The 23,793-nt window shown below is 39.0% G+C and overlaps 2 protein-coding genes across 8 annotated transcripts in view; one reads left to right on the plus strand and one right to left on the minus strand.

Annotated features, from left to right (window-relative positions):
* SH3GL3 (SH3 domain containing GRB2 like 3, endophilin A3) overlaps window positions 1-23,793 on the plus strand; it is a 166,962-nt gene that overhangs the window by 102,054 nt on the left and 41,115 nt on the right. For 2 of the 4 annotated variants that reach the window (XM_033920596.1, XM_033920594.1), the window contains exons 8-9: window positions 6,057-6,178; window positions 15,857-16,551. In XM_033920596.1, coding sequence (XP_033776487.1) covers window positions 6,057-6,178; window positions 15,857-16,062 — 328 coding nt within the window. In that variant the 3' untranslated portion in view covers window positions 16,063-16,551. Of the gene's footprint in view, window positions 1-6,056; window positions 6,179-15,856; window positions 16,552-23,793 lie in introns of those variants that run through there. The other 2 variants (XR_004536985.1, XM_033920595.1) reach the window with 1 other exon arrangement.
* Window positions 22,164-23,793, minus strand: part of LOC117348429 (lamin-L(III)-like) — a 37,964-nt gene continuing 36,334 nt past the window's right edge. For 2 of the 4 annotated variants that reach the window (XR_004536983.1, XM_033920591.1), the window contains 2 exons: window positions 23,702-23,746; window positions 22,164-22,759 (listed from right to left, as the gene is read on the minus strand). Coding sequence is in view for 2 of the 4 variants with exons in the window: in XM_033920591.1 (XP_033776482.1) it covers window positions 22,721-22,759; window positions 23,702-23,746 (84 nt within the window). In the remaining 2 variants the exon portion in view is untranslated. The remainder of the gene's footprint in view (window positions 22,760-23,701; window positions 23,747-23,793) is intronic. The other 2 variants (XM_033920592.1, XM_033920593.1) reach the window with 1 other exon arrangement.

The following is a 23,793-nucleotide window of genomic DNA, read 5'->3' on the forward strand; positions in this document are numbered from 1 at the left end:
CGTGTTAAGAGTCACCTTCAAGATGGAGGCTCAACAGATCTTAACAGAATTTATTCGGACTGGATAAATATGAAAGATCGCAGGGAAAAACTTTGAAAACTAAATTGCTGTTATTTTCTAAATTAAGTATAAAGTACAATGATACCTTATTTATAGGTAGCGCTCAATGAAACATTTCAATGAAACATAATTTATGTTTATTGAAATGAGACTTTATGTTACATAAAGTGTAACTAAAATTACATTGTGTTTTCGTTAATTCAGACTAAACTCAAAGACCTGCCCATGCCCATAACTGAACTCTGGGCCCTCTGGCAATCATTTTTATAGCGCACACAAATTTAATTTTTCCTTAAAATGCGCACAGATGAAATTTTTTGCGCACACAGCCTATGAAAAATTAGAGGGAATATTGGCCCCGAGTCTAGTAAGAGTGGCAGGCTGGCTCCACAGATCTATCAGAGTTTCTTTCTGAAGCAATGGTCCAGCACCGCAGGACTCTCTCCTTTCCTCCGACAGGGGACCACCTGGAAAGGGTGTCAAGGCACTGAAGCAGAGCAACTGCAAGAGACTTCTGCATGGATTGCTTGCAGAAATTGTAACTGGATATGTTTGATAGCTCTCAGGCTAAGGAGGTGGAGCATGTCCTCAGAAAAGTGTTGGATTTCTGCAACTCCCAGATTGTGAGTTGGGATTGAACACCTATCATATGGAATCTGGAAGGGACATAACAGAATTCATTAACACACAATAAATCTGTTAAGGGCCCCTTTTACTAAGGTACACTAAGTCTTAACAATTGTTTAAATTTAGTTCTGGAGCATTCCATTCAAATCAATTCATTACAGCATCAAGGCATTTTTGCAAAACAGAAAAATCAGGGGTTTAATGGAGATATCTTGGCTAAAAACAAAATATCAACATAACAGCACATCATCACTCCTTTTCCCCACTGGCTTGAATCTACCATGCTGAGCGAGGCCCCACTTACCAACATCGGGCCTTTACAGCCACTGATAGCAAGCTTAACACCTAATAAGTATAGTCTTAATTGAAGTAGGACTAATTGAAAGAGCCTACTAAAATAAATACAATCTGACTTATGCCATTCTGACTAGCTATAAAATGCCCTTCAATAGAGCAAGTAGACTCAAACCAAGACCACCAACTAGATAAGATACCATCAAGAATGGAAATACTCAGGGTCCTAGATGTGATAGCAGGAAATAGAAGATGAAGCCCATAGTACCATACCAACATAAGAACAGAGATTCTAAGACCCTAAAACAAACTGTATACACTGCAGAATCATTTCCAGAAGAAAATTACATACCGATAGAATGCATGTATGAGAACACATGCTCAGCCTGCAATATGAATAATATTAAAGGACCTGATAAATAGCCAAGCAGGGATATTATGTATAGTAGAGATATGGATACAAGATGACGAATCCCCAATACTAGCATATCTCTGCCTACCTGAGTATAAAATAATCCAATCACCCAGAAAAAGAAAAAACAGAAAAGGAGGTGGCCTTCTAATGTACAAATCATTTCTTTCCATACAAACTGTAATGACCATAGACTGGAGTATATGGTCTGCAACATAAAAAACCAAGAAGGAAGGAAAGATAATACTACTTTTAATAGACTACCAGGCAACTGGAACACAGAAGATAAAATCAGCAACTTGATCTCTTACTACGCATCAACAACCCTAATCTGGCAGTCCTAGGAGACCTAAACTTGTATTCAGAAGTTTAAGATGATCCAAAAGTATGCACCTTTCAAAACTTAATGGAACAACTAGAACTCACCACTTTCCCACAGGTCCCTACACACAAAGGCGGGCACAGCCTAGATTTCATATCACACAAAAAAAACAGACCAAATCAAAAACTGATTGATCACTGACCTCAGTACCTCAAGAGTGGGAGCCAGTTATCTGTTTGGATTCCCTGAATTATTTGGATTCCTGAACTATTATCTAAAAATACCAGGAATGTCATTTAGATATCAAAATCAAAAAACATGGAAAAATTCTGGAAAGAAATTACAGAAAAGCCAGAATCAATGAACGAAGACACAGAAGGTGGCATTACAACCTGACAAAATCTAGCAAACGCGGTTCAAAATAGAATTGCACCAATTAAAAAAAAACAAAACACAAACAAACCCCAGAGAAGCCAAAATAACCCATGGTTTTCAGAACAACTAAGCAACCATGAGGAAATAAGTTAAGAAGAGTAGAAAGGACCTGGAAAAAAATCCCAAAAACTAGAACACTACATTAACTGGAAGAAAGAAATAAAATACAAACTAGTAGTAACTGAAGAAAAAAAAAATATCATACTATGATAACATGATTACCCAATCCAAAAATTCCTCCAAATATCTCTTAACATCTACAAACTCACTGATCTCCACCAAAGATATAGTAGAAAATCATTTACATATGATCCAGAAGATTACGTAGCTCTATATCCAACCAAAAATAAAAAGAATGAAGGAATTCCAGCTGACAGATTCTGGTCAAAATTCATCGTCAACCCACAAGAGATCAAGCTGGCTGAAGAGTATATCCAAAAAACATTGCTACCTGAGCGTAGCGAGGTTGTTAGAAGATGGGTCGTGCAGCATAGTTTTGCACAGATTGCAAGGGGGAGATGGCGGTAAGCATGAGGTTACGAGAGCTTCAACAAGGTCCGGGTAGTGTGCTCAGAGGAAGGGGTGAAGAGATAGCAGCCACAGGTCTTAGCAGCTTGTTGGATATACGTACAAAATGAGAGGTCAGAATCGAAGACCACACCAGGATTGCAAGCAGAGGAGACTGGAACAATGACAGTATTATTTACAGAGATGGAGAAAGGAGAAGAAGGAGAGGGTTTAGGAGGAAAGAGGAGCAGCTCGTTTTGGACATATTTAGTTTCAGATGACAGCAGGACATCCAGGCAGCAATGTCAGCCAAACAAGCAGAGACTTTTTGTTGGACTTTAGGTGAAATTTCAGGTGTGAGAGGTAGATCTGGGAGTCATCAGTTCAATTGGCAATATAACAAGTGTTCGCTGTTATACTGCCAATTGAACAAGTCACGGCATATAACTTAACTTGTGAACTATCACCAGTCCTTTAATCTCCCATTCTTAAATAGTGCTTATAAATCACATTGTGCCTGAAGAAGCTCTACCACTTTGAAAGTGAGCGAAACGGAGATCTTCCGTCGTCGTTGTTTCCAATTGGAGGGGCTAAACATCTGCACCCGATTTAAGTACCATAATATTAACAAAATAATGATATTATTAAAGTACTAATATAGCAAAATACACAAAAAGGAAAAGGAAAAAAAAGTAAATGTTAAAATGTGAGATTAAAGGACCAGTGATAGTCCGCAAGTTAGTTATATACTGTGACTTGTTCAATTGGCAATATAGCAGCGAACGCTTGAGATCCTAATAATAATCTCTTTATTTAATTTCTTTGCATATATATGATTTTCTGGCTCAATCAGCAGCCTATTTTTTGGATGATTTAAGTGTGTTCCACAAGTGTTAGAGGGTGGGGTAAATTTTCCTAATTTTTATAGGTATCATCAAGAACTCATTGATAATACCCCAGACTGGTTGTGGTTAGAATGGCGACTTATGTTCCCTTTACGTTTATGTCATGTTCTCAGTTATCAAATGCTTAGATTGTATAAAGACAATAGACTATTGATGGATACCTGGAAAACTTTACGATATTACAGTAATTTAACATCTATTTCAATCTATAAATCGATGAATCAAACTATATGGTTAAATTCCAAGATTCAAATTGGCGGATTTAAGGTCATCTGGAAGCATTGGATGATAGCAGGTATAAGGATTTTAGATGATGTCATTTCAAATGGTAAACTGCTTGAATTTTCACAGCTACAACATAAATATGTTCTTAATAAATCACAAATCTTTAGATGGTTGCAGCTGAAGCAGGCCATTCAGGTAGGTAGGGTTCCCTGAATGGAAAAATCTTAATACGCAATATAGTTTGGAATTTTTATGCTTTCAGGTGGACTTTTTGGGACACCAGGCCGCACAGTGGTATAAATTGATAAATGGATTTGTAAATAAAAAGCCTAAAAATGGACTTAGGGATATTTGGAGCATTGAGATTAAGCATCAAATTTCTGCATCTCAATGGCCACGAATTTGGTCTTGGAGAATGAAATGTACAGTGTCCGCATCTATGAGACAAACCTGTTTTTTTATTTTACATAGAGCATTTTGGACCCCAGTTAGATTACAGAAGTTAAACAGCTCTAAGTCTAATAGATGTTGGCACTGTAATTTTGATATTGGGACATTAGATCATTTGTTATACTATTGTCCCTTTATCCTGACCTTTTGGAAATCAATTGGGACACAAATAAATTGTTTATTGGAGAATCCTGTGACTTTATCATATGATACGATTCTATTTGGTATGTCAATGAGAACAAAGAGCCAAATTTCATCAAACAATAATAAGCTTTTATTGATTATGACAGGAGTCGCCATACAACATATCACAACTAATTGGAAGAATTGCAGCAGACTCAATTACAGTTTTTGGTGGAATTCGTTATGTCACATTTATAAAATGGAAAGAGCAATAGCCATACAAAAAGGGAATTATAAAAAATTTAAAGAAATATGGGGGCCATTAACAAATTATTGTAATGAATAGATACCATTTTTCCATTATAAGTACAATGTAAATGTGGGAGAGGGAGGGAGGAATTTTAGAATTTTATTAGATGTTTAGATTAAAAAAAAAATTGTATAGGAAATATGATTACATAGGTTTTAGTAGGGAGGGGAGGGGGTAAATTTTATGATTTAATATTAAACATGATAGAGATTCAAGTGATGTATTCTTTTTTTTCCAAAGTCTTTATTCATTTTTCATCTTACAACAAGTGTACAATATTACATCATTTAAATTTAAACATATCACTTGAATTTCTTTCTATTATCTTAAATACATAAATTTATTCCTTCCCCATCCACACTTCCCACAAATATTTTAATTATACGTTTTGTATAAATATTGCATACTTATCTAATGATTAAACCTTAAATAGAACTTTATACCACCCCCTCTCCATATTATAAATATATTTTCAATGGAAAATGGCGTCTAATCATTGCAATAAGATGTCAATGGCCCCCAGATCTTTTTAAAATTATTATAATTTCCTTTTTGTATACAGTTGTTCTTTCCATTTTGTAAATATGGCACAATGAGTTCCACGAGAATGTATAGTTAAGTCTACTATAATTTTTCCAATTCTGGTGATATGTTATATGGCGACTCCTGTCATAATAAACAAAAGTTTATTATTGCTTGATGAAATTTGACTTTTTATTCTCATTGATGTACCAAATAGAATTGTATAGTATGATAATGCTACATGGTTCTCTAATAAACAATTAATTTGAGACCAAATTGATTTCCAAAAGGCCAAGATACAGGGACAATAGAATATTAAATGATCCAGAGTCCCTGCTTCCAGATTACAATGCCAGCATCTATTAGACTTAGAGCTATCCAACTTTTGTAATCTAACTGGGGTCCAAAATGCTCTGTGTAACAAAAAGAACCAAGTTTGTCTCATAGATGCAGACACTGTACATCTCATTCTCCAAGACCAAATTCGTAGCCATTGAAATGCAGAAATTTGATGCTTAATCTCAATGCTCTAAATATCCCTAAGTCCATTTTTAGGCTTTTTATTTACAAATCCATTTATCAATTTATACCACTGTGCGGCCTGGTGTCCCAAAAAGTCCACCTGAAAGCATAAAAATTCTATTGAGACGCAGAAATTTGATGCTTAATCTCAATGCTCCAAATGTCTCTAAGACCAGTTTTTGTGATGTATTCAATTTCAATTGTCATTTATTGAAACACTTATAAGATGTAAAAATGAATAAATAATTTTTTTTAAAGAGAGCTTCATAAATGTTACAGATGCAGAATGTGAACTTACAAACTTGCAGTGGTGAATGTTTGTTTTTATTTTATATACTTCAGAATAAATATGGTATCTAATCGTCCTAGACGTGAATTCAAGTCAAAGTCAGTCTTAACAACCTTGGACCTAAGCAGTAGCCATCAGCATAATGGATTTTCATACAGATCTTCATCAAAATCAGGTAAACATTTTATAAAAACATGTAGACCTTAATGAATATGAATTTATACAGGCAGTCACTGAGTTACAGACACCCAACTTAAGTATGACTCGTACTTAAGAATGTGGTTGTGGCTTCTTTTGATTTCACTGAGCACTTATTTTCAGTGGCATAGACTCCTACACTTCTCCTATAGCAGATTCAAGAATGATGCATGGTCACATTAACAGTTTATGGTTGTACATGCTGTACCTTAGAGGGAACACTGGTAGGAACAGTTGGCCTTTTTGTCAGCTGGGAGCAGAGGTAGGCAGCAAGAATCTTAAAGGGTACAAGTTCTGAGTTACATACAAATCTGACTTAACAGCTTTAAACACGCAACTCGTTCTTAACCCTGGGACTGCCTGTATTTAGTATACTATAGCATTATACTGTATGTGGAAAATAGTAATATTTACAAGTGAGAAAATCCAGAAGATAGGTTATGTTATGAAAAATTAAGCCAGATAAGAGCTTTAGGTCAAAGACCAGTGCCCTAACAGACAACCTGCGTCTGTTCTGGTTCTGCAGGAACTTGTCCAACTTTGTCTTGAATCCCTGGAGGGTGTTTTCCCCTATAACAGCATCCAGAAGAACTTTCCAGTTTTCTACCATTCTCTGGGTGAAGAAGAACTAACTTACGTTTGTACAGAATCTATCCCCTTTTAACTTTAGAGAGTGCCCTCTTGTTCTCTCTACCTTGGAGAGGGTGAACAACCTGTCTTTATCTACTAAGTCTATTCCCTTCATTATCTTGAATGTTTTGATCATGTCCCCTCTGTCTCCTCTTTTCAAGGGAGAAGAGACCCAGTTTCTCTAATCTCACTATATGGTAACTCCTCCAGCCCCTTAACCATTTTAGTCGCTCTTCTCTGGACCCTTTCGAGTAGCACTGTGTCCTTCGTGTATGGTGACCAGTGCTGGGCATAATATTCCAGGTGGGGGGTGTACCAGGGTCCGGTACAGCAGCATGATAACCTCCTCCAATTTGTTTGTGATACCTTTCTTAATTAATCATTCCTAGCATTCTGTTTGCCCTTTTTGAGGCCGCCATGCATTGCACGGACGGCTCCATTGATTTGTCCACCAGTACTCCCAAGTCTCTTTCCTGGGGGGTTTCTTCAAGTACCGCACCAGACATCCTATATTCGTGTATAAGATTTTTGTTATCGACATGCATCACCTTACACTTATCCACATTAAACCTCATTTGCCATGTTGCGACCTATTTCTCGAGCGTGTTTGTCACGTTACAGGTCTTCGCAATCCTTCTGTGTCTTCACTACTCTGAATAACTTTGTATCATCTGCAAATTTAATCACCTCGCTCGTCGTACCAATTTCCAGATCGTTTATAAATATGTTGAAGAGCACAGGACCAAGCACCGAACCATGCGGCACTCCACTCACCCCCACTCTGTTTCTTATCCGCCATCCAGTTTTTAATCCACATGAGTATTTCACCCTCGATTCTATGGCTCGCAATTTTTTGAAGCAGTCGTTCATGCGGGACCTTGTCAAAAGCCTTCTGAAAATCCAGATATACAATGTCGACCGGCTCGCCCTTGTCTATTTGCCTGTTACTCCCTCAAAGAAGTGCAGCAAGTTCGTCAAGCAAGATTTCCCTTGCTGAAGCCGTGCTGGCTGGTCCTCATCAGATTGTGTCCATCAATGTGATCAATGATGCGGTCCTTTATCAGCGCCTCTACCATCTCTCTCGGTACTGAGGTCAGATTCATTGGTCTGTAATTTCCCGGATCTCCCCTCGAACCTTTCTTGAAGATCGGCGTAACATTCGCCACTTTCCAGTCTTCCAGAATCCTTCCCAATTTGATAGACAGATTGGCTATTAGTTGAAGCAGTTCAGCTATAGCCCCTTTCAATTCCTTGATTATCCTCGGATGGATGACATTCGATCCCGGGGATTTACCGTTTTTAAGCATATCAATCTGCCTGCATACCTCTTCTAGATTGACCGTTAACCCTGTCAGTTTCCCGTCTTCGTTTCCTGCCTGTCAGCTTCTGTATATCCTCTTCGGTAAATATAGACGCAAAGAATGTGTTCAGTTTGTCGGCAATGCCTTTGTCCTCCTTTAGCACTCCCTTTATTCCATGGTCATCCAACAGCCCCACCGCTTCCTTCGCAGGTCGTTTCCCCTTAATATATCGAAAGAACGGCTTGAAGTTTTTTGCCTCCTTGGTTATTTTTTTATCATAGTCTCTTTTGGCCCCTCTTACCTCCTTATAGCACCTGCTTTGTTGTTGTTTGTGCTTTTTCCAGTTTTTGTCCGTTTTTGACCTTTTCCATTCCTTAAAAAAGTCTTGTCTCTGATCGCTTCCTTCACCACTATAGCGAGCTATGCCAGTTCCTTGTTCTTTTTCCTCTTGGATCCCATGTTGATACTTGGACTATATAGATTTTGCGCCTCGGTGACTGTGTCCTTAAAAAAAGGACCATGCTTGCTCTAGTGTTTTTACAGTGCATATCCTCTTCCCCACGATGAGTCTCATCCTTTCGTAATTCCCTTTTCGGAAGTTCAGTGCCGTGGCCATCGTTCTGGATCGATGTTTTGCTCATGTGTCCAGGTTGAAGCGGATCATATTGTGATCACTGCTTCCCCGCGTCTCTTCTACTTCTACACCTTGTGCCGATCCTCGTAGTCCATTTAGAATTAAATCCAGAATTGCATTTCCTCTTGTATTTTTCTTGACAAGTTGTTCCAGGAAGCAATCGCCTACAGCATCTAGGAACTTGGTCTCTCTACTGTAGCCGGAGGTGCCTAGGTTCCAGTCTATCCCCGCATAATTGAAGTCACCCATGATAACTGCATTGCCTCCTTTGCAGTTGCGAATAATCTCGTCCATCATTTCTTCATCAATTTCTTCAGACTACTATTTATTATCTCTATAGAGTTACCAGATGTACGCAGCGCTGTACAGAGTCACAAATAAGACAGTCCTTGCTCGAAAGAGCTTACAATCTAAATAGAGAAACGGGATGTCAGGGATACAATTAAGGGGAATGGTTAATCTGCTGGCTGGGTTGGTGGGCAGTAGGGTTATGGATTGAAGGCTATATCAAAAAAGTGGGTTTTCAAGCCTTCTTTTAAAGAAGGATGTGGTGGAGAGGAAAACTGATGGAATTCAAAAAAGCATGGGATAAACAAAGGATCTCTAATTAGAAAATGAAGGATATAAATTAAAGAACTAAGGCCGATATAGGACAGACTTGCACGGTCTGTGTCCTGGTGATTTGGTGTAGGATGGGATGGGAACTCTACTAATTTGGAACATGAGGATGTTACTGGCCAGACTTTATGGCAGATATTCTGCAAACAGGATGATTGGATAGACTGGAGTGAGCTTGGACGGCAACTTCAGCATTTGGAACCTAAGATAATACCAGGTGAACTTTACAATCTATGATCCAGAAATATCAAAGAAGACACAAGTTAATTTAATCAAGTATTTTTAATGGGTATAACTAATGGGCAGACTGGATGGATAGTTCAGGTCATTTATTATGTTACTATATAAGGGAAGGGGCTTGGCGGACAAACTTGGGTAATTTATTCCAGGCATAGGGGACAACTAGATGAAAGGAATGAAGTCTGGAATTAGCAGTGAAGGAGAAGGGTACAGCTAAGAGCAGCTTATCTGAGGAATGGAATTCTCTGGGAAGTGTATAAGAAGAGAGGAGAGATATTGAGGGGCAGTAGAATGAACACACTTGTAGGTAAGCAATAGGACTTTGAATTGTATGTGAAGGTGGATAGGGAGCCAGTGAAGTGATTTAAGGAGAGGGGTGACATGAGTGTAGCAAGTTTGGTAGAAGATGAGTTTTGCAGTAGAGTTTTGTACAGATTGCAGGAGAGAGAGGCAGCTCTGCGGAAGACCAGTTAGGAGATTGCAGTAATGTAAGCGCGAGGTTACAAGAGTGTGAACAAGGGTCTGGATAATATGCTCAGAGAGGAAGGGGCAAATTTTGGTGATATTGTAGACAGAAGTGACAGAACTTAGCAGTTTGTTAGATGTGCGTAGAAAATGAGAGGTCGGAATTGAAGACGACTCCAAGGTTGCAAGCAGAAGAGACTGGAGACTCTGGTCATGTCACTTAACCCTCCACTGCCCCAAGTATAAAATAAGTACCTGTATATTATATGTAAACCACTTTGATTGTAACCACAGAATATCTCAAGTCCCCTTTCTCTTTTATAAATAACATAAGAATAGCCTTACTGGGTCAGACCAATGGTCCATCATGCCCAGTAGCCCATTCTCATGGTGGCCAATTCAGGTCACTAGGATTTGGCCAAAACCCAGCTGCTTCACACAGACAATTTTTAATAGCTAAGGTGAAGGAAGAGATTTCAAAGAACAAATTAAAGGATGTGGACGCATTATTTTTCCACTTAATACTCAAATTTTACCCTATATGGAAATCCACAGAAATGCTAACAGTGTCCACTTTAAATGCAAAAATAAAAATGCTTATAAGATCAATGTAGATCTAAAATTGGTTTCTTCACAGCTGCAAAACCTATTTTCTACAGGATCACTAGAACTACATGTTCTACTATAAACTGACACAACTATTTTAGCATTACAGGCCAGTTGAAATACTGTACGTAAAATTTTGAACTTCAACTCATTTAAATTGTCTAAATATGGATCATTATGGAGCCCAGTTACTAAGCTGCACTAGTAAATGGGCTTAGCGCACCCTATTGTAGGACTTTCCCACATGCTAAGCATGGTATAAAAATAGCCCATTTGTGACTTTCTGGCCATGTTAGCATTGTTTCCGAGGCTCGTTTTCAGTAAAATAAGTGATTTCCAGTTGCCATATACAACACAGTATGTGAAGTTTGTCAAGATTGATATTGATTAGTGGTACTATATTTGACAAATATACCTTGAAAAAATTGTTTGCAAGTAAAAGCATTAGTGCACAGCCATTTAAAATAAAGTCAACACATGAAAATTTAGTCCCTCCTATTTAGGAGGCACTAAGGGCTCCTGCATTATGGATGTGCTAACTAGGTAATGTGCCAATAAGGTCAGCATGCTAGCTAAATATATCATAAAAACATAAGAATTGCCATACTGGGACAGACTGAAGGTCCATCAAGCCCAGTATACTTTTTCTAACAGTGGCCAACCCAGGTCCCAAGTACCTAGCTAGATTCCAAGTAGTAAAACAGATTTACAATAAAATGATTATAGCAGGAGGATACAGATAGAAAGGAGGGAGGAAATACAATTATTAAGAGAAAAATAGACAAGTATGTTTCCTGAAGAGAGTATCTTTAAGAATGTTATTTTGATTTCTGTTTTTGGGAAATTACCAAACCTTGCCAAAAACAGTTAGAAAAAAATATAGAAATTCCTAGAGATGACATATAAAATATGGCATGTTTCACAGCTGTGATATTCAGCAAGATCTAAAACTAAAAGGAACAGTTCAAGATTCTGGGAAGGAAGTTGAAGATGAGGACCCAGAAGATAGCATTCTCAGAGATCCTACCAGTACCGAGGGCAGATGTGAAAAGGCAGACAGAACTACAATCAATAAATGCTTGGATAAGGAGATGGTATGAAGAAGAGGGGTTCCACTTCGTGATAAACTGGACAAAGTTTTGGGGTAATAGCAAGCTCTTCAGGAGAGATGGACTGCACCTGAGCGCGGTGGGAACTAGACCTCTAGCAAACAACGTCAAGAGAGGAATAGAACAGGCTTTAAACTAAGAAGAAGGGGAAAGCCGACAGTCGACCAAGGGTCGACAATTCGGAAGAAGGTATCCTGCGAAGATACTAAGGGGGAAAAATGGGAAGAAACAATGGGCAAAACACTGGAGTTAACTAACCCAGAAGGAGGATAAAAGGATTGCAGCACAAGAGAAGAAAATAAAGTTCAAAGCACAGCGAAAGGAAATGAAGACAAAAAAAATACCAAGACCTCTAAATTGCATATATACTAATGCAAGGAGCCTAAGGAACAAAATGGGGGAATTAGAAGTCATGGCCAAAACTGAGAACATAGACATCATTGGGGTCTCCAAAACATGGAATGAAGAGAACAAATGGGATACAGCACTACCGGGGTACAAACTCCATTGCCAGGTCAGAAAGGAGGAGGAATAGCCCTATACATAAAAGAAAGCATACACTCGACCAGAGTGGACACAGCAGAAACCACCAACAAATTGGAATCGCTATGGGTTAAAATACCGGGAAGGAAAGGGTCCGAGATAAAGATGGGCCTGTACTAACGCCCACCTGGGCAAACCGAAGCTATCAATAAAGAAATGGAAGCTGAAATGAAGAGAGAATGCAAAAGCGGTAACATGATTATTATGGGGGACTTCAACTATCCCGGGATAGATTGGAGTCTTACCCAAGGGAAAAAGAACTATAGCAACAACTTAACTTCAAGAAAGGAGACTACAAAGCGATGAGAGTAATGGTAAAGAAGAAACTCAGGAACACCTCAAAGAAATGGCAGACTGTAGAACAAAAGTGTACAGGAACCAAGACTTCTCAATATATGAAAGTCAAATATGGATCTTAAATATAGGTATTAAGAAGTGAGGTAATACAATTTTCACATACACTCAGAATTGTGTAATCCACCCAAGAGCCTTGGCTCCTATAGCCGAACCCACCATCCCATCACTGTGTATGACTTTAATGCAAAATAGTAAATAAGGCAACATGCTCTTTGAATGCTAGATTTGTTCTCAGTGGCAATAAGAGGAAAAACCACTCCACTTAGCTTTAAGATGTGTTAGCAGGTCCCGACATAGGCCATGTTTCGAGGGTCTGTTTCAAGGAACCCAAAGGAGATGTGCAAAACTTCAAATGCCAGAGAAATAGTTGCTGAGTGATTCGGACAAAACACTTGTGTTCATAGGTTGAAAGGTCTCTTCTGATTTTCCATTGAGAACAAATCTAGCATTCAAAGAGCATGTTGCCTTATTTACTATTATTTTGCATTAAAGTCATACACAGTGATGGGACGGTGGGTTCGGCTATAGGAGCCAAGGCTCTTGATCGGATTACACAATTCTGAGTGTATGTGAAAATTGTATTACCTCACTTCTTAATACCTATATTTAAGATCCATATTTGACTTTCATATATTGAGAAGTCTTGGTTCCTGTTACACTTTTGTTATCGATTTTGACCTCTGTATTTTGTATATTTTGAGAGCATTCACCTCACTACCAATTATCTCAGACTTAGACTGTAGAACAAGCCTGGTCTTTATTCAAGGACACGGTGATTGAGGCGCAAAATCAACATATCCCAAGATTCAGAAAAGGGTGCAAAAAGAATCGAACAAAAGACCCGGCGTGGATAACCAATGAAGTGAAGAAAGCGGTAGGTGATAAGAAGAATTCATTCAAGAAAAGGCAAAACTGAGGAGAACTGGAAAGAGCACAGGAAGTATCATAGAGAATGTCACCGTGTGGTCAGAAAAGCCAGAAAGGAATATGAAGAAAGGCTAGCCAAGGAAGCACAAAATTTCAAACCGTTCTTCAGATATGTTAAAGGGAAGCAGCCGGCTAGGGAGGAGGTGGGGCTGCTGGATGACGGAGACAGGAAGGGAGTAGTGAAGGAGGAGAGAGAAGTGGCGGAAAGACTAAACATGTTCTTTTCGTCTGTATTTACAAAAGAGGACACATCCAACATACTGGAACCTGAGCAAATCTTCAAAGGAGACCAAACAAATAAATTAACATCCATGGAAGTAAGCCTTGAAGACGTACGTAGGAAGTTAGAAAAATTAAAAACCGACAAATCGCCGGGCCCGGACAGAATCCACCCTAGAGTACTGAAAGAATTAAAGGAGGAAATAGTGGAACTACTACAGCAAGTTTGCAATCTATCCCTGAAAACAGGAGTGATCCCGGAGGATTGGAAGATAGCCAATGTTACGCCCATCTTTAAAAAGGGATCAAGAGGTGACCTGGGGAATTACAGACCGGTGAGTCTGACCTCGGTTTCAGGGAAAATGGCGGAAGCGCTGATAAAGACTGCATCGATGAGCATTTTGAAAGAAATAAACTTCTAATCACAAGCCAACATGGCTTCTGCAAGGGGAGATCGTGCCTAACGAACTTATACTTCTTCGAAGGAATTAACAAACGGATGGACAAAGGGGACCCCATAGACAACATATATTTAGATTTCCAAAAAGCCTTTGACAAGGTACCCCACGAACACCTACTTCAGAAACTGAAGAACCATGGGGTGGAAGTAGACGTACATAGATGGATCAGGAACTGGTTGGCAGGTAGGAAGCAGAGGGTAGGAGTGAAGGGCCACTACTCAGACTGGAGGAAGGTCACAAGTGGTGTTCCGCAGGGGTCGGTGCTCGGACCACTACTATTCAATATATTTATAAATGACATAGTAACAGGGACGAAGTGCGAAATAATAAAATTTGCAGACGACACCAAACTATTTAGTGGTGCTCGGACTAAAGAGGACTGCGAAGAACTACAAAGGGACCTGAACAAGCTAGGGGAGTGGGTGACGAGATGGCAGATGAAGTTCAATGTAGAGAAATGTAAAGTATTGCATATAGGAAGCAAAAACCCGAGGTACAGCTATACGATGGGAGGGATGTTATTGAGTGAGGGTACCCAGGAAAGGAACTTGGGGGTAATAGTTGATAAGACAATGAAGCCGTCGGCACAGTGCGCAGCGGCCGCTAAGACAGCGAATAGAATGCTAGGTATAATCAAGAAGCAGAACGAAAGAAGTTATCCTGCCGTATCGGGCGATGGTGCATCCGCATCTGGAGTACTGCGTCCAATATTGGTCGCCGTACCTTAAGAAGGTTATGGCGATACTCGAGAGGGTTCAGAGGAGAGTGACACGTTTGATAAAGGATATGGAAAACCTTTCATACACTGAGAGACTGGAGAAATTGGGGCTCTTTTCCCTGAAGAGGAGAATTAGAGGGGATATGATAGAGATTTACAAGATCATGAAGGGCATAGAGAAAGTAGAGAGGGACAGGTTCTTCAAACTTGGGAAAACTACAAAAACGAGAGGGCATTCGGAAAAGTTGAAAGGGGACAGATTCAAAACCAATGCTAGGAAGTTTTTCTTCACCCAACGGGTGATGGACACCTGGATTGCGCTTCCAGAGGGCATGATAGGACTTAGTACGGTACTAGGGTTCAAGAAGGGATTGGACAATTTTATGAAGGAAAAGGGGATAGAGGGGTACAGATAGAGGACTACACAGGTCCTGGACCTGATGGTCTGCCGCACGAGTAGACTGCTGGACACGATGGACCTGTGGTCTGATCCAACAGAGGCACTTCTTATTTTCTTATATTCTCTAATATAGAAAAGGACATCTCATAAGAAAAATCTACTATACCCAATAAATACCTACAACCGCCGCCGCATTTCCTAGCTGGTGCAACTGTCCATAGCTATGCAATATTTCAGTTTAGCTAATAGGTTCTAGTTTAACATATACATGGATATATTTCTTTAAGGGTTAAATTATTTATATCAAATTTAAGCCAGCACAGCTTTGCAAATGTAGCATGAGGTAAATAATAGAAGCAATTAAGATCAAAGCTAGGATACATATTTTAAAAAATATAAACTCTTGCTTTCAAATAAATATGATCAGATTCTTCAAGGTATATGGATCAACCCTGCTGTCGAGCTTTGTATGGCTTTGAACCAGAAAACGAAGGAGAACTTGGATTTAAGGAAGGTAACATCATAACTTTAACAAACCAGATTGATGAAAATTGGTATGAAGGAATGCTAAATGGTGAATCTGGATTCTTCCCAATTAGTTATGTGCATGTGTTGGTGCCTCTGCCTCAGTGAACGGCCAGATTACTATGGACATCATCTCATGACTGAAATGAATTTCTAAAATGGACTGATATGACTGTGGCATTCTGTGAAAGCCTTGCTGTTTGACTTACTGATTTTTATATGTCTTATCTGTATGTATTTATTTTATTTGTAATTAAAATATTCCTTATGGCTAGATGAAAATAGTAATCAAAGTATTTATATTGGTAACAAATTTGACTTAAAAGGATAATGTTTTAGCTAATGTGGCTCTAACATCATTTGGTTGTAATGTATCTTCTACTAATGTTTTGAAAACTGAGTAAACTGATGTGAGCATTTTCTACAGTTCTTTCATTGTGCCTTTTTCATTTATAACATCTTCAAATGCTGCATATTGTATATTGCCAAAGGGGCAAAATTGATTCAGATTGTTCAAGCTGTTATGGTACTATGTCTCATGAATTTCCAAATTCTAATTTCCCTGACCAGAATTAATAAATAGCACATTAAAAATGCTTTTACCTTGCATATATTTTGGCTATCAGATATATTAGAGCAGTGGTCTCAAACTCGCGGCCCGGGAGCCACATGTGGCCCGCCAGGTACTATTTTGAGGCCCTCGGTCTGTTTATCATAATCACAAAAGTAAAATAAAACAGTTTCTTCATCATATGTCTCTTTAGCTATAAATGACAATATTATTATTAAGACTTAGCCAAAAGAACAGATTTATAAACTATAAAGAGTTTTACTAAATGCAAAATTGTCATTTCTTTAATAAGACATTAGCTATTTTTTTTCTGAGGCCTTGCAGTACCTACAAATCCAAAATGTGGCCCTGCAAAGGGTTTGAGTTCACTGTATTAGAGGAACACAGACCAGTGTTTCTATTTATTGCCAGTGAATGAAATTTGCATGCATCTGTCCCAAGACACTGGCTTAGGCAATGTTGGTGGGTACCAGAATCTCAAGTATATGGAGCAGTCAGCACTGCAGGAGTCATGGAAGAAGCTAGATTTAAATAATACTCCTGGCAGAATTCTGCATAAAAAAAAATCCAAATTCTGCATACAAAATTAGCAAATTCTGCTGTGCTTATTGTACAAATTTTAATTATCATCCAGAATTTCACTACAAATTCAGTATTTCTATTAAATTATACTAGAGAAAACAAAGGCCATCTAACCCCTGTCTCCAAGCCAGCCAGCATTTTTCACTCTTCCCCTTCCCCCCCCCCATTTTCCCTAAGCCAGCATTCCTGTCCACACCTCAGCGAAGGCAACTCAAGTTAATGGCAGCCTGCTGCCCGAAAATTTTGTCAGTAGTGCTTTGGGCTGCAGCGATAGAATACCGACCTGATACCAAAATGTGTGCAGACCTCAGGGAATTCTGTATTGCACAGTAGCACAGAATTCTGCCAGGAGTAAAATAAGAATGATTGCTGCAGCCCATGAAAGGAGGGGTTAAGTTTGCAAAATTACCTCTCCACAAGTCTGACAAACGCAAGATAAGACAAACCAGCAGCTTTGGTGAATTTCACCAGATATCAGCTAGCTTAAAACAAGTCTTAGAACAGATTTTTCTCCATGTAAGAATTGACATAGTGGGGCAGACCGACGGGCCATCAAACTCAGTATCTTGTTTCCAACAGTGGCCAATTGGTCCAAAGTACCTAGCTAGATCCCAAGTAGCAAAACAGATTTTCCAGTGCAATAGGTGAGATATTCTAGACAAGTGGGTTATATCCCAATGGCCATGTGCAGAAGGCATCCACTCCAGATTATTCTATGGCTCTCCTGTACTTCACTGTGAGCTATAGCACCACCTGCAGTTTTTCCCTTCTGCACGCATGCCTAAAGGAGTGTTTCTAATGTGCTCTCCCTTTTTTCTTATTTTATTTGTTTCTGTTCCCTTTTTGGGATTTTTTTTTGCTCGGAGCAATTCTTAAACTCTGCTTGCGTCGAGAACACACAGACTTCAGTCTGCAGCTGACAGGCCGATCCCAGAGAGTACCTGTTTGCTAGCCTGTATTGGTTTCTTAGGAGTTCGGGGTTGTTCAAGTTTTTTCCTCCTACTGCTGAACAGAGGTTCGAGTGCAGGCTGTTAGGCATACCTAGGAGACTCAGTAGTGTCTTGCAGGGTGCTGGCTGCATTTTTTGCCTCTGCCCTTTCCTGAGTGCACCCATCGGTCTGCGAGAGTGAAGGTATGGTCAGACATTGTGTCTGACTGGCAGCTAGAAGATCAGTGTCAAAGAGGCATTCCTAGCATAAGGCAGTTATTCTGATTCTAGCTACTTTAGGAGAGCTGAGGCAGGCTGCACCACATTTCCAGCATAGGTCACAGTGAGTAAGGCTGTCACAGCTTGTCAGGTGGATCGAAAGGGGGGGGGGGGGGGGGGGGGGGGGAATGAATGTCAGTTTTTGAGGTTTCTGCCATGTCCCCCTGTTTTAGCCCACATGAAAAATCCTAAAATTGCTGTTTTTGTGTTTTGCTTTATGTGAAAAATATTGCAATTTTGGTGCAAATTTCTTAACAGTGGCCATCTTAAATTTTTAGCAATTTTTTTTCAAAAGCTCCTTGCACTTCCAAAACTTCAATTTTTGCTTCAAAACTAGTTGGGATGGTGTCCTTGAGCTCTCTTATTGTGAATTCTTGCCAGGATTGTGCAAATTTTGCACCTCAGGTGCGTCCTTATGCTGCACCAGGGGAGGCAGCAGGGCAAAGCTTAGCCTCAACCTTAAGCAAGTGACAAATTGCATGGCTAGCCCATTGGGGTAGCCTTCTCTATTTTCAGGGCTTGGAAGGGCTGAAAGTTCCGCATGGACAGACATGGACCTTTCCACAGCCTAAGAAACCCAAGGTGAATGGTTGAGTGGAAGGCGACAGAGAGTAGAGATCAATGGAGAGAGAGATCGCTCTGAGGAAAGGGATGGTTACCAGTGGCGTGCCTCAAGGTTCTGTTCTTGAGCCTGTTCTTTAACATTTTTATAAACGATATTGCTGAAGGGTTGTCGGGTAAGATTTGCCTCTTTACAGATGATACAATAATCTGCAATACAGTAAGAACATAACATAACATTTGTTGCTGCTGGGTCAGACCAGTGGTCCATCGTGCCCAGCAGTCCGCTCACACAGTGGCCCCTAGGTCAAAGACCAGTGCCCTATTTGAGTCTAGCCTTACCTGCATATGTTCTGTTCCAGCAGGAATTTATCTAACTGTTCCTTGAATCCCTGAAGGGTGCTACTGGAAGAGCATTCCAGACCTCCACCACTCTCCGGGCGAAGAACCACCTCCCCACGTCTGCACAGAATAACATGAAGAAAGACCTGGCGAAGCTTGAAGCATGGTCTGAAACTTGGCAGCTAAAATTTAATGCTAAGAAAATGCAAGGTCATGCATTTGGGCTGCAAAAACCCAAGGGAACGGTACAGTGTAGGGGGTGAAGAACTTATGGGCAAGATATAAGAGCAGAGACTTGGGTGTGATTGTATGTGATGATCTTAAGATGGCCAAACAGGTTGAAAAGGTGACTTTGAAAGCTAGAAGGATGCTAGGTTGCATAGAGAGAGATATTGCCAGTAGGAAAAAGGAGATATTGATGCCCTTGTATAAGTTTTTGGTGAAACCTCATTTAGAATATTGTGTACAATTCTGGAGGCTGCACCTTCAAAAAGATATAAAAAAGATGGAGTAGGTCCAGAGGAAGGCTACTAAAATGGTACGTGGTCTTTATCATAAGGCATATGGCTCAAATTATAGATACTTTGGAGGAAAGGCGGGAGAGGGGAGATATGATAGAGATGTTTAAATAACTACATAATGTAAATGTGCATGAGTCAAGCCTCTTTAATCTGAAGGGAAACTGCAATGAGAGGGCATAGGATGAAGAGGTGATAGGCTCCAGAGTAATCTAAGGAAATACGTTTTTACAGAAAGGGTGGTAGATGCATGGAACAGTCTCCCAGAAGAAGTGGTGGAAACAGAGACTGTGTCTGAATTCAAAAGGGCCTGGGATAAGCATGTGGGATCTCGGAGAGAGAAAGAGATAATGGTTACTGTGGATGGCCCATTTGGCTTTTATCTGCCATCATGTTTTGCTCAGATTTCAAACCATCGAAGGAATTCTTCTGGCTGCCAGCTGGCCAGACACAACCACTGACTTCCCCCCCCTCCCCCAAGATTCCTTATGCAGCAATGGGGGAGAAATTATGCAGCCAGCTTTCCGATACTCCAAGAGTTCTTATTCAGGGGCCACATGCCTGCGCTCAAGCCTCTGATAAAATCAGGTGAGCTGCTCACATGGAGACAGACCCGAGCTCCTAAAGGCAGACTGGTTTCTTAGATACTCTGAGAGACTGGCCAGGAAGCAGAAGTCCTCCTATGTGGGACTGCGTCCTTTCCATGGTGGAGTATACCCCAGCACCATAGTCACGAAGAATTTCAAATATCCAACGGAAAACCGCCCAAAAATAAAGAAAAAGCAGAGCAAAACACCTTCTGAGTTTGTTTGCAAAAGGAATAACAGAAGTATGCTGTACTGTACTCCAATGCAGAAGGGGAGGAGTTTCATGCTTCTGCAGCACGCGGGAAATGTGAATCAGTCACAATACAGACTTGTGTATCTGCAACAGAACTAACAAATATGGTAAAAAATGACATTGTTTATCTGCAGTGTCCCTCTCCCTTCTCTTGGGCTATTACTTGTGCCAAGTCTTGTTATTTAGAGACATAGGGCTCCTTTTACAAAGCTGCATTAATGATGCAGCCGCAGTAAATGCACCACCCATTCAATTCCTATGGTCTTTGGTGCATTTGATGCGGGAGAACACTACTGTAACTCTGTAAGAGGCCCATAGTTTGTATCAATTCTCTTGTGCTACAACAAAATGGTATTTGGGCTGACTTGATAAATATCCAGTTTTGCTACTCTACTGAAGTTTTACAGAACCTTTTTGTGCGTGAAATGGAGTGTGAGCATTCACATAAATTGAATTTTTAAATTGATAGCCTTACTGTATGGCATCCAATTATTTAAAATGATTTAACATGCTATTTTTAGAAAGAAGTGGTTTTAGCTTCTAAATAAATCAATTTTACACCACTTAAAATATTCCTGCGTAATTGTTTTTTCCAGCTAATCTGAAACATTTCCATTAAATTATACTCAAAATGATATAGAAACTTTTATTAATAAATATTTAATAAACAAAAATTACAAACTGAAAATCCCATTTGAAACTGTACTCTGCAAAAGATTAATAGTTTGGCTCTAACAAAAATATATATATGCATACTTTAGCTAATTTATAATAGTTTTAACATAGCATTTGAAGTTTAAACTGTTGATGGGTCTGTAAGTTCAGAAAGGAAATAATAAATCTAACATTGAGAAATTGCAAAATTTGGAATATATAGGCATCTCTAATATAAAATGTTTCAGGCAATGCAAAACAAAAATGCTATTAAATAAATAGAAAATAATGGGAGAGCTTTTAAAAGGCATATGTTGTATCAGTATAATTTTCTATTCTACCTTTTCACCCAATATTAACAAGTCAAAAGTACCAGCACTGCTTTCAGAATCCAAAGTTCACTCTTGTATTCTTCTGTCACATTCTTGTGCTATAGAAGCTCTAACATCTGGAGATATTTGCCCCTGGCAAACATTGTACTGTGACACTGTTTCAAATGAAATCTGAACTAAACTGCAGTGGTACCTTAGTAAACTACAGATTGCACATTAAACCTTAAAACAGAAATTGTCTGGGTCTTTTCTAGAATGTATGATAAAATGTGGGTTTTCCCCCCTCTCAAAGAAAAAAAAAAAAAGGATTTTCTTTTCACTCTTCTGTATGCTTCCAGCTCTGCCTTTCATCAGCATATCATCTGAAAAGACGTCCAGTACACAAACACCAGTACTCCCAATTATATAAACTTAAAGAGTTGATAAACAAAATACACTGACTTCTGAGAATATTTTTAAAGGAAAAAAAATCATAGTGTATATAAATGGTATTATTTCAAGTTTCCCCCTACCAATGGAAATCATGTCTTTAGACCAGAACACAGTGCCATATATTTTTCAAAACAAATTACCATAGTTAAAAATTAACTTGATGCTCTGTATCCAATCATGCTTAGTTTAATATTTATGTATGTGAAGCAGCAAGTAGATACCCTCGCATCCTGCTGGATGCTTCATGAACAAATCAAGAAAATTTTGCATGGGGAAATTATAAACACATACAAAAGCTAGGGCGACGTTTATTCCAGCTCCTACAAAATATGGCATCATCAGAGTCACTTTAGCAGCTTGAAATGAGCAGTCACAATACGCCATTTAATTCTGGCTAACTACAGACACTCTACAGTAGTTTTATGTTGATCAGTTTTAGAAGTCGTATCCTATATATCAGAATTACTGTATGATTGTTTCCAGTTATTTGTCTGTCTTTCTACATGCTCATTTTATGTAACAAAATTAAATTACCTAGAAATTACTTCAACCCCTCATATTGTGTTCCTTCACAGGGCTGAATTACTTAAAATTTCACATTTGGGGCATTTCTTCTAACAGTTCAAATATTAGAGAAACCAAACATTCTAGATACATTCCTATAGTTGTTGAGGTTCACAGTAAGTAAAACGCCACTTAGTTTTAGCTGGTTGGTACCTTGTATTCATTACATGATAGAACAGCTGGGATCTCCAGACTGACAGGACTGAAAAACAAAAAAATGGAAAAAAATTAACATTCTATCAAACTGATTTATTATATCCTCTAAAAGAAGTGTGAAAATAAGACACAATTTGAATGTAGTTATCTACAAAACACAATTACAAAGCTCTAGAATAGCTAAATATAGCCTCTGAAATGCATGTACTATAAAAACTTAACACAAAAGAAAAATGCCTTTCATGAAGACAATCCAGAGCAGCGTTTCAACTTACCTGATAGTAAATGAGCTTGTTGAAATGATAGGAGATGCAAGTCACACCACTATCCAAGCTTGGGAAGATTTTATTTTGTTTTAAAATAAATTGTTGGTCAACTTATTACCTCACCCCAATGAACCACAGTATTTCTTTAGGGTTCCACCTTCTTGGAACCTGTGCAGGATCAGTTGAATATGCAAGTCATCCTGCCCGATTAAGAACTTTAGCAATTATTGGAAGATATAAGTGGAAAACACCCAAAATCTAACTGTGAAATCTACTACTTAAAAAGATGTAGAGTGCTATACACATTTTAACCTGGCAGACTTGGAAAATGCTATGATATGCAGTTTTAGACAGAAGAGAATAGATCCAGAAGCATGCATGCTTAATGCAATATATAAAGCTAGCATGGATAGAGTGCAATGCATACACAGGAGATGACTTAATTACTATAATCACACACTCCTCTTCCAAAAGCAAATTGCATTTGGTTAAGATAAATCCGAAAAGTAGTTATGAAAAAAAAAAAAAACCCCAACAAACAAACAGGACTTAAATAGCTTTTTGTTCTGCATTTTATGTCAAAGATTGACAAATGAGGGGGGAAATATACAAGCCATTTATGGTTCATAGACCTCTTAACCAGCTTAATAACACTGTCCAGATTTGTCCAGTTAGAATTTTACATTACACTCAAAATTATGAGCTGAATAGATCTCACTTACACATGGCAAGTAGCGCAGCAAGCTCTGTAAAATGCTTTCTTTCCCCTTAGAAGAATGGAAAACGGAGGATTAGTGGTATTTCATGTCTTCCA

Source organism: Geotrypetes seraphini, chromosome 14 (genome assembly GCF_902459505.1).
Source record: "Geotrypetes seraphini chromosome 14, aGeoSer1.1, whole genome shotgun sequence".
NCBI lineage: Eukaryota > Metazoa > Chordata > Amphibia > Gymnophiona > Dermophiidae > Geotrypetes > Geotrypetes seraphini.